This window comes from Dendrobium catenatum, unplaced genomic scaffold (genome assembly GCF_001605985.2).
Source record: "Dendrobium catenatum unplaced genomic scaffold, ASM160598v2 fragScaff_scaffold_733, whole genome shotgun sequence".
In the NCBI taxonomy this organism is placed as follows: Eukaryota; Viridiplantae; Streptophyta; class Magnoliopsida; order Asparagales; family Orchidaceae; genus Dendrobium; species Dendrobium catenatum.
The window spans coordinates 844,674-856,641 of record NW_021319195.1 but is presented as its reverse complement, the minus strand read 5'-3'; the positions used below and the strand labels follow the sequence as shown (position 1 = coordinate 856,641).

The 11,968-nt window shown below is 34.5% G+C and overlaps 1 protein-coding gene across 5 annotated transcripts in view; it reads right to left on the bottom strand.

Annotated features, from left to right (window-relative positions):
- Nucleotides 1-2,061: 2,061 nt before the first annotated feature.
- Nucleotides 2,062-11,968, bottom strand: part of LOC110102348 (homeobox-DDT domain protein RLT3) — a 28,081-nt gene continuing 18,174 nt past the window's right edge. For 2 of the 5 annotated variants that reach the window (XM_028696325.1, XM_020830665.2), the window contains exons 10-17: nt 9,649-9,789; nt 6,075-6,197; nt 5,518-5,979; nt 4,408-4,806; nt 3,676-4,290; nt 3,439-3,543; nt 3,109-3,337; nt 2,062-2,629 (exon numbers count right to left, since the gene is read on the bottom strand). In XM_028696325.1, the coding sequence (XP_028552158.1) occupies nt 2,610-2,629; nt 3,109-3,337; nt 3,439-3,543; nt 3,676-4,290; nt 4,408-4,806; nt 5,518-5,979; nt 6,075-6,197; nt 9,649-9,789 (2,094 nt within the window). In that variant the 3' untranslated portion in view covers nt 2,062-2,609. Of the gene's footprint in view, nt 2,630-2,675; nt 2,896-3,108; nt 3,338-3,438; nt 3,544-3,675; nt 4,291-4,407; nt 4,807-5,517; nt 5,980-6,074; nt 6,198-9,648; nt 9,790-11,968 lie in introns of those variants that run through there. The other 3 variants (XM_020830664.2, XM_020830663.2, XM_028696326.1) reach the window with 3 other exon arrangements.

Genomic DNA, 11,968 nt, shown 5'->3' with positions numbered 1-11,968 from the left:
CCTGAAAATTATTTTCATTTCTATTATATATATATATATATTCCATGAATTTAAATATAATATATTACTTATTAATTTTAAATTCTTATCAAATTTGATTAAATTTTAAAATCCTAATAATGTGCATTTTTATTATTTTAAAAATTATAACGTGCATTAGGAGCACCGTGCAACTAAACTAATACTCTATAATTTATGGAGGAATAAGATACCTCCATAATAATCATATATTTTCTAATTTTTAAGGAGAGGAAATATATCAATTATTTTAATTTTTTTTTATTTATTATGGTTACAATCTTCGTGAGATCAGCATCTAAGTTTCTTCACATAGGAATGAACTTGTTAGTAAAGTTTGAGACTTGTTAATATTCAAAATCAGGGGCGGATCCCTCACCCTCTCTTAAAAAATTTTATTATATGACTTCATCTCCCCCTCCATCTACTTTTTAGTCTTTATTACAAGGTTCCCTCAAAATATTCAAAATCAAGGGCGGATCCCCCGCCCTCTCTTAAAAAAAATTATTATATGATTTTTGAATAATTTATCCCCTCCATCTATTTTTTAGTTTTTATTACAAGATTTTTAAGCAATTTCTACCTCCAAAAAAAAAAAGTTTTAAAATATTATGATCTTTAAGCAATTACCCCCAGTAAATAATAAAAAAAACTCATCATTTTATTTGTTAATTTGAATTTAAAAAATATCCTGCTCCCAAGAACCCCCCCCCCCCCCCCCCCCCCCCCCCCCCCCCCCCCCCCCCCCCCCCCCCCCCCCCGCAATCTGACTGGGAAGCCCGCTAGGGGGAGTTGCCCCTTGGACCTTCGACAATTACTTATATGCTTGCCCCTCTGAAAATTAAAATTGGTTCCACCTCTATTCAAATTTGAAGAAATAGGCTCTACATTTTATTTATTAAGGAAATATGACTTAAATTTTCGTTTAGATCAAAATACTCCAAAAATAATAAAAGACACTTTGATTATATAACCAACTTTTTGCACAAGAAATTGATCAATCCCTCGTATTCTCAACGTCTTCTTCTCTGGCACTTTTTCTTCCTGTTTAGTAGTTCAAAGGTAAAATTTCAATGCAAGGTTTCCATCTCCAATTCTGTCTTGTTGAGGAAAAAATATTAGGTGCAGAGTGCAGACGGGGGAGCACCATCTGCACACACACAAGGTACCAAGCAGTACCTAGTGGTACCCAGCAGTACCGAATGGTACCTAACTGGATTTTATACTAGTGTGCGGACAGTTCTACCCGTCTGCACTCCGCACCTAATAATTTCTCCTTGTTGAGGGTTGTCATTAAAAGTTAGTGATGCCATACTCCTAGGAAAGAACAATGTATATATTTACACTCTAAATCCTAAACCTAGAATGGTTTTAGTATAAGATTAACAGTTTCGAATATCACCCCAAACTTATTCTAAACTTGATCGAATCGAAAGATGTTCGTCATACAATCAAGCATTCTTCGAAGATTATTTGTATTTTTTAAATTAGGGTTGAACGATAGTCAAAGAAGTTTCAACCAAATGTTGAAGATTGTTCGATCAAGATATAAGTTGTTTCGATCAATGCAATAATAATATGAGAAAGGTTGATTATTCAAACTACTAGAGCAAGGTTGGTTGATGAAAATTTAGATCATATGTTCAATGAAATCTTCATTGAACACTAAACAAATCTTATTCTATTCAACCATTCTATATCATTTTCCGCTGATATAATATCCACCATTATGACCTAACAAACTTGCTCTACTTTGCCAGCAATTTAGGCTTCGTTTGAGACGGTTTTCTTACTGCTTCTTAAAACAACTTTTTAATCAATTTTTATACTAGAAAGCTATTTTAAGAAGCAATAAGAAAGTTGTTCCAAACGAACCCTTGAAATCATTAAAACCAACAACAATGAATTATGCCTCAAAAGAAGTCTACTTTAGATGATTGAATATCTTAAATGCCCACTGGAATAGCTGTGGGTAGGAGAAATAGTCACCAAAAAATAGATCTGGTTGGAGCACAATCCTGAAAGATTGATAAAGGCAAATGCTGCACAGGCAAAGTAATTCGCATTTCATAACAACTTTTCACGATTTATTTACCAACGGTTCAAAGTTTCTCAATTCAATTAAACAAAAAAGCTCTCTGTAAGCTTTATAAAAATGCTGGACGATCATAACATTTTAGAAAAGTGTTTTAGAACAAAATTTGGGAATGAAAAACAAAAAAAAATGTGGGATTTTCGGAGACTGAGCTGACAAATATTGGCTATAACTGTTGTGCAAGCCTTGCATTTCATAAGTAAATGGAGGGAAAAAAAATCCAGGCTTGAACTACTCGCAATCCGGCCAAAAAGATTTCTAAAGCTGATTTGGAAGCCGAAGCAATAAGCTGTACAGATATATGCCCATCTGTTGAACTGGAAAAAGCTCATAAGAACAGTTACCGTGTGAGCAGTAACTGAACTGAAATATACAAGTCCACAACATGCCAAGATCAGAATCAACATGAATTGGAGCCCAGAAACTCTGCCAGGTATCTCGCTATTTGATTTTGATTGATAATTATTATCCGGTGAATGTGTTATTTCCCTGAAGATCATGGAGATTTTTGTAACACTAAAGCCAATTACATAGCCAAAACTGATCAGTAATATGAAACAGGGTAGATATAAATGAGCCACACTTTTCAATAAAAATGGTGACAACTACAAACAGACCAAAAAAACGCCTACATTTTCAATAAATAAATCATCAATTATCATTTAATCAATAAATCCGGGAAAAACAAGAAAGTTTTGACGGTAATTTCGTAGGTCTGGTGCATTTGATCAAGGAAGATTGATTCTAGAACAGTTGGCAGCCTACGTAAACGTTTCAATCTTCTGAAATCCACAAAGTGAAATTTTATGTGTGAGTCAAAAGCAAAGGGTGTATATAATAAGAAATTATAAAGACGTGCAGATCTCAAAAACAGTTAATTTCATAACAACTGCAGTGATTAATATAATCGAATCCTAAATAGAACACTAGAACCAATCACACAGTTGAAATCCTATATGGTGAAAACTATAAGCAGATAGAAAATGCATATATACCCTTCAATTGAGTTCTTCTGTTTGGTAGGTTTCTATCAGATTTAAGCTTTTCCAGATAAGGAGCAACCAGCCTATCCAATTTAACCATCCAAAGCGCAACTGCAGATGTTGTTTTTGGCATAGTCTGAAAATATATAATGACTTCATCCAATGATGCAGTAGAAGATAAAGATAATGGATTCTGATACAGCCATTCCTCATTTATTGCACTGACAAAATCAGAAACCACCTGCCAGGTAAAGAAGAAAACAGAACAGTTCATAAGAACTTTGACACGTAGAAAGAAATGGTATAAACAAGAGATGGAAGCTTCAGGAAAAGTAAGATAACCTGTATAAGTTCAAGCAAAGAGGAGGTACGACGTAGTCTCTTCTCCCAAAGCTTGTGAGCTGAACATTTCCATCCCCCAGAAAAGGCTACCGGAGGCATGCTTCCCTGCAGTAAATCATCAAAATTTATCTCAATCAAGTTTGAAAGAAGTGGGCTATAGAATAATTATAATAAATGGATCCTAATAGGAGAGAGTAAATATCTGAAGATTATCTGAAAATAAGCACATAATCATACCTCAATTGAATGAATTGCTGCTTTCAGCGCCTGCAACTGAGAAGGCAGAACCTTATGCTTTGGAAAATCCCTGTTGTTATCTGTTTCCCTACAGGTCGCTACATGAATGGCATATCTTTCTTCCAGATCAATGTTTATTTCAAAGGTAGAATGACAAACTTTACAATGTTTCTCATCCCTCCAGTACAAGTCATGACAACTCGCACAATGAGTTAAAGATTCCATGTACGGTCTATTGTAGTTTTTCACAGCATTAAGACTGGAATAGAAAGAACCCCATATCCATCTATCATATTCTTGTAAACGGTCCCATTTTTGCTTCTTTTCCTTAGTGCTACTCCCACATTCAAGAACTACAGAAGATGCTGGTGCGTAGCTTTCGTATGAATGTGCAGATACCAAGATGTTATCAATATCTGAATTAGGAGAAGAACCATCTCCACTGTTATCAAGTTCAGATAGATCAGATCCTTTTGTTTGTCTGCTTCTGTACTCAGCAGCAAGGAAATCATCCATAGCTTTACATAGAAATGCTTCTCGCTTCACTAAAGAGGCAAATAGATGAGCTTCCCTTGTTCCCCTGCGGTCCAAGGCTAATAATAGATCACGCAAAGCCTGCAATTAAGTTCAATACTTGGAGTCAAGGATAATAAAAAAATTATATAACCAACCAGGAAAGGAGAAAAATGTGAAGCACTATTATGATAGCCTATAGAAAAGAATTGCACAAACCTGTGTTGTTTCAATCACTTGCCAATGGCCATCTTCTGAAGACTCAAAATAAATGCGCCGATGACCTGGATCAGTTGCATCACAAGGGCCAAGAAAAAGCCAGTAATTATTATACCTGCGATCAGATCCCAAATGAATAGATTTCAGAGGATGTACATCAGGTAGCATGGCTTCAGTTCTGCCAGAAGAATGCCCCTTCTTAGAAACCGTTGAAGAGGATCTAGAAGAACCACTCCGAGACAAATTTCTCAGCATATGCCTCTCTACCACGCTATCTGCAGGTACCTCCCAGATATTGCTAGAAGTTGGATTAATTTTAGATGGTTGCCTCTTTATTTTTGCTCCTGGTCCAAGATAATGAACAGAGGGAGTAAGTGCAGACATGGGCCCTCCTAGATCCTACACAGTAATAAAAGCACATTTAGGCTTATGATCTACACTAGTTCAAGAGAAAAAAAAAAAAGGTAATATAACAACTTCAAAAAAGATCTGTACACAATGGATGAAAAAGGTAAAACAATCTCAGCTAAAAAATGCAAAATTAAAAATCTTACCAGCTTCCAATATGCAATACTAACTCTACCAAAACACACTCATAATAAAATGTGATCCACTTGCTAAAGTTTTAATGTGCTAGAAAATACCTTGAAGAAAGGTCTCATGCAAAGGACACATTATACCAAACCCTCTCATTGAAAAACTTGTCAATGAAAAATATTGATTAGCCATTCGTCATTGTAGTCCAAATGGCGTTATCATTACCAATAGATGTCATATGCCAGAAGATGACAATGTTCTGAAGTCTTATAACTGTGAACCTATTTCTAGAAAGAATATAGATTTTCCTTCCTATACATTCAATCATGTGAAGATGAAGTTTTTTTCTGAAGCAAAAGAAAAAAAAAACAACACTTGTATTGGTGCTGATTGCTAAATAATGAAAAAGCATAAAATACAATTAACAATAACTGATAACCACCGTGAAAGCCTCAATGAAAAATAATACTGAATGGCAATAAAAGTAGCCTGGAAAAATCTGCCAAAATTATGATCTCCAACTTTGATACGTAGATAAGCATTATTAAAAAAAAATGGAAGAATATTTCTTACAACAGGTCTTACACTGGAACAAGAACCAATAAGATCTACAAGAGCAACCAAAGCATCCAGCTTCTCCCCAGTACTCAGATTTGAATAGTCACCTTCCACCAAACCTTGAACCCATGCTTCCCCTGTATAGCTTTCATCAATCTCAGAACACTCAATCAACTTTTGCTGTGCTCTTACATGCATTCTCTTGTATTTGATAATCCTTTGTCCACAAGCCATTGAGCTCTCCCCCTCAGAATCATCAGAACTTCCATTTCTATAGGCATCACTATACTCATCCTCTACACTTCCTGAGTCATCATCCTCAGATTGGTTACCATTTTTACCTTTCATTTGATGATTACAACGAAGACGATATGCTGCAGGCCCAATTTTTTCAAACAATGTAATGTCACTTGAAAGAGTGGATTTTATTAGTTCTTCCTGCTCTTCTGTTGTGCTTGGTAGGTCCAATGTGACAATCTGCAGGTTCAAATCAAATTCTAAAACTGGCCCCAATACAAGAAAAACATACAATTCATATCTAAGAATAAACATGATAATCATCAGAACTGTACCTGAGGAATTTTTACTAGCTCAGCAACTTTCAAACCAAGGCTGCCTTGTTTCAATAAGATTTGGAACAATTCACCTTTCAGGGTACAAGGACGCAGACCATAGTTTGCCATCTGATTTCTTTCCTACAATGACAATAAGGGCCATTCAACCATTGTGACCAAATGATGTCTATGTTGACAAGTTAACACAATTATCAAGGGTCATTCAACAATTCTATACTTAGAAAGTGAAAAAATAAAAACCAATTAAACCAGAATCTTTAAATATACTAAAGTAGTGTATATTGAAACTGGGGATGACACTTGGCATAATATCCGAGCAACACAGAGCAACTTCGAAATTGAGCTCAAACACTTTTAAAAGCTAGTCATTGCATCATGTCAATACCTTAACATTTAGATATGAAAAATAATGCAAATTAAATAGAATTATTTTAATTAATATTTAACTATCACATCATACATGTCACTATCTCTAATTTTAATATGACATGTGATGTAATTTATATATGATTATTTTAATTAAAACTTAAATATAACATTAAACATGATACATGATAACTATTTTATAATATTATATATATATATATAATTTTAACTAACATTTCTTTATATAACTTTATTTGCTCAACCTTTAAACACTTTAACTATAGCCAAGGCCTTACAATACAACAATCCTTTTCTAATATTTTTTATCAACCCTTGCAATGCATGATTTGAAGTACATAAATGAGTTATGTACCAGGAATAAGAATTTAAAATCAATATTATTAGCGATGTTAAAAAAAAATTTCAAATCAACAGTTGCAAATCCAGTCCCATCAACGAAATGCAATCCTAACTCACAACTACGAATTAAATGCAGAAGTACCGACAATCAGCTCATGGAGAAGCCAAAAATGAAGAATCAGCATAAATAAATATAAATATATAATTAGATTGATTGCAAATAATCACATGCTATAATAGGTTAATGAAAAAACCAGTAAGATATTATTTTAATACTAACATTCATTCCATTCAATAAACTTGTTCATCCCACTTCAGCTTGCTACTAGTATTTAGGCCAAATGGGAAACATCAATCCACCATCAACAAGTCCCTTCAATCCTCCCTTTTTCTGTGATTATTTTTATTGTTTTGGAAGGTAGGGGATACACGCAAGTTCAGAAAGCATTCAAATCCATTATGATTCATCTATAATGTATTTAGTTCTTCGACTGTACCATTATAGTTGACTAAACAACTGCATGAACATAGTATAGAAGTAACTATTTCAGAAAAGTCCATCAATTCAGGCAACTGTTTGAATCAGTACCAAAATAAAATGATGCAGAACTAAAATGTTTCAATTGCATGCGTTAAGAATTTGCATGACCTCTTAAATAAAACAAGTAAAATTAAAACTTTTAGCAATCCAAAACAACAAAAGAAAACAAGAGAGGGGTGCCTACGTTTAGGCTAAGCCGCTTGCCAAATGCTTGATTTATCAAAATAACATAGAATATCAATAACATGCAAATTAAGTAGCTTTCAAACAAGATTCTTACGCTAACAATGAGATTATAAGCATAGATGCTAAACTCAATTCCTACGATTACTAGGCTTGGTAGTGGCAAGTGAACAAGACCTTCATGACTCAAATCAAATCACAAGAGTTAGTTAAACTACGACGATACGAGAGTAGGAAGTTTGGAAAACCTTTGTCATGGTTTGGAAGTAATCCTATACACTGAACGGTACCAAGTTGCTCCTCTATGGCTTCCACGAGAGTATCTACAATGCGCTCCACGTATTCCTCGATGGTGTTGTCAATATTTGGATTGACGTCGAAGAAAGTCGAGTGAAGGATGTGCAAGAAACCTTGCTCGTCGTAGGCAAGGCCGTGATCAAGATCGGGATCGGCCATGCATCGATCTCGTTACGTCGAAGCATTGAAGGAAATGCCCCTTTGTTGTCCTTGTCGTTTCCCCTTTGAAAGAGAGGGATCTCTCTCAAGAATCCAAGTAGGAGAAGGAAAGAGAGGTGGCCAGCCAAGGGGAAGAGGTTTGGGGAAATTAGGTTCAGATTTTGGGAAATTATAGTGGAGGGAAATTGTTTCAATCAATCCTCTAATTAATCCCTATGAGTGGAGATAATTAAAGAGGAGAGAGGGAGAGTAAGGGCGACAGGTATGAGAGAGGGGAGGGGATTAATTTATTTCCAATTGGAGATGCTTTCTATTGGAAAGAAATTAAATAGAAGGGCTTGTGAAAATTTCGGCCAAAGAGGGGGAGGGGGAAGTAGGAAAGGTTTCCAAGAGAGGGTGAGGGGATTGGAAATAAATCCTAAGGGATTTAATGAGGGTGGGGGCCGGCGGCATTATTGGGCTAGGAGGGGATTTATGAGAGAGATTTGGATTGCTATTTTAGGATTTAGAAATTAGGAAAGTTGTAATTAAATCCCAATTAATTTGAAATTCAAATAGCATTTAATTTATGAAACTTTCCTAAAATAGCTCTCTTAAATTAGGAAAGAATTCAAATTCAAATAAATTTTGAATTTTGAATTTAAACCTTCCTAACTTAAGAATGATTGTTTATGGAAAGTATTCAAGAGGGGGTATAATTTGTGGAGGGAAGATGGGGAGGTGAGGTAGGGCCGGCGGCTAGGTGGGTTGTGGGGAGTTTTCGGTGGAGGGATGGTGGGGATTATGAAGGCCGGCGGCTTGGGGTGAGGTGGACATAGGTGGCCGGCGATTAGGTGATGAAAGAAAAGGAAAATAGATAAAGAAGAAGAACCACGAATCCGACCGTCTCTAAGGTTGGTGGGTGATCCAAATTCTCTCTCCAAGGGGCCTCGCTCCAATCTCTCAAGCTCTTATGAGAACTCAAACAAAGGGGAAGAATTTTATCATTAAATCATACTAAAATGATAAAAACCAAAACTCTTAGTCATCACTAGATTTGTAGACCTCAAACTTCTCTTCTTTTTTCCTAGTATCATCCTCATCATCATCAAAATATAATGTACAGGAATTCGAACCTCTTACCTATATTTTAATTTATATGCTTCTCAGTGAGCTCCTTTTTTTCTGCAACTCCTGAGCATTTTCTACATCATCCTGTGTTAAATATTATTTATCAAGCATCAACTTATCTTCAAAATTTGAAATATTAGCACCCACCTCTCCAATCAATCGCTCATTACCGTCTTCAAAATCATTGAAGATTGGATTCATAACATTTTGCATCTCATGATAAATCTTATGAGCTTAATTTTACATCCCGTAAATTAGATTATGTAATTTTTTATGATCCAATATGTATATAAAAGAGAATTTTCAAATTCCCAAATATTTTAACATATTTATAACATTAATATAGTTCCCTTCAAATATTATTCTTGTGTATATTTTAAAATCGCAATAACAAAGAAAGCATTAAAGACATGAGCCAAATAAAAGAGAAAACTAACTATCGTGTGGTAAAAATATACCAGTTCCTAAAAAGGGCCAACAAAGAGAAACCATTGTGGCTTTGGATTTTGTAGAAAATGGAAAAAATCAAACAAAAATCAAAAGATATGTCAATACCTTGCTAAAAATGTCTCTACTTGCAGAATTGTGTTTTGCACCAAACCCTGCTGCAAGCGACACTTGTCGCAAAATTTCTGTCCATGAAAGAGAATTAAGAGACTGCCTCCAAATGTCCAAATCGAATTCCTGTTCTCTTATCTGCAATACCAACAAATCCGAAGTTTATGAAACCTCAAGCAAAACGAGTGAAACTACAAAAAAAAAAAAAAATTAATGGTAGCTTTTACTGCTGTACATGGAGGGTTTGTGTGTCCGTGAGTAGACCAGGGGCATCTTTTTTTCGGATAATTTTTTTTTTATATTTTTTTTATTTTTTATTTTTTTTATCTTTTTTTAGGATAATGGAAATACATCAAAGAATAAATATATCAATGTGATTTTATTAAGCTAAAGTATAGGATATGACATTTTTCTGATCGTTAGAATTTAGAATCTACTACAGAATTAGAATACAAAACCAAGAAGTGAAAGCAAGATGAAGATATCTAAAAATATGAGGAAAAAAAAACGTGATCATACAAAAAATATATAAAAGCAAAACATTTTAATAACATGTGCCATCACTTCATGATTAGAACCTTTACGCCACTACTACATGCCATAGAACTAACAGCACATAAAAACCTCATTTACATTAGGGGCTGAACCAATTACCATGAACAGACTTCTATATTCTTATTGCTTGACTATAAGCCACTTACCTTTCTTCTGTTATAATAAAAGGAATTAAAAAAAATAGAAGATTCATAAAGCACTTTTCATTAAAAAAAAAAAAATTAAAAAAAGCTGGTTGCAGCTTTGTTAGCCCAGCATACCGGAAGCAATCAACTATGACCCAAATAATTAGCTGAAGAAACATCCCGTACTTATCTTTGATAAATTCCTATTCGTCATATCTACAGCTCTACACAACTATTTACAAAACGCTTGAAACTCCAACTGAGAAAATCCTACCCATTCAGCCCAGTCAAACTTTAATCTTAGCCATTCAAATCATGTGCACATCAAACTAATATTGAGATTAACAATTAAATATAATCTGACCCATAATCAATTAAGCAGATTTTTGCACCAGGCAATCTAATAATTCCTCAATCTTCTTTCTTGGTCCCGCAATACTGAATCTTCTCCCAGCCATCATCTCTCCCCCCTTCTTTCTCAATAAAAAGTTCAATCAACCATGAACCTATCAAGAGCTAGCATCTCAAACAACGAAACCCATCATCTCATTAAAGATCAGCCTCCACCACTATTTACTGCTTCTCCACATATCTCTATCCATTACTGCCTCAAGAGAGTAATGGCGGATCAAATGGTTAACTGATTTCTTCTCGATGCTTCAAGCTCTCTTCCCAATCATTTTTTTGAGTGCTCCACAACTATTCCAGCGAAATGGTGATGTAGAGGCCCCAAAGTCATCTTCCACGATAGAGTTGAAGAGAGAGCAAAATAAATATAAATCCAAAAAGATGTAGTGACAGAGGAGAATGGAAGTGCCACGGGGAAGAAACAAAAAGAAACAACATAAAATATAAAGAAACACGAAACATAATATTAGCAGGTTGAATTGAAATAAATAACCATAGAATACATTGGTCATCATAACCCATTAGTAATCACAAAATCTCTAAATTTCTAATAAAAAATAGAAAATAATAGCTAGAGGTCCAACATCAGAGCAACATATTCAAAAGTCATCCAAACAATTAGATAAGTCAGAGAAGCACAACACAAAGACTCATACACAGCCATATCCTTATTCTTAATATAAGACAATAGGAAATTGAAGCCAACAATCTGCATCAAAATTACAAGACTAGCAAGGATACATAAAATAGAGAGAATAGAAGCTAATGACTAGCTTGAAAGTTGTTAAGAGCTTCATTAATGCCCTAAGATGAAATGTCATTACGAACTCAATTGTGAATCAACCTCATTTAATATTTGTGAGTTACTTCATAAAATGTGCTTTGGGGATTTAGTGTTTTTTTTTTCATTATAAATGAAATGGGCACCATCATTATGTGATATGTCTGACATATTGTTGTAAAACTCCACCATCATAGTTAATTCTCCAAAACAATAATGAACATAGCTATCAATTGGGTGAACATATTAAATTTTTTATGTGTTTTGAATGTTAATCTTCCTTCTATTTTAAATGTTCATGCTGATATGAATTAAGTCTCTCATAATTCCCACAAAATTCATAAGAACTCGTAGAATGCAGGAAATGCTACAAGCCCGCAAAATTATGCCACACAGACATATTCCAACACAAACAACAAGGTCACTATCAATTGCAACAATCCAAAAA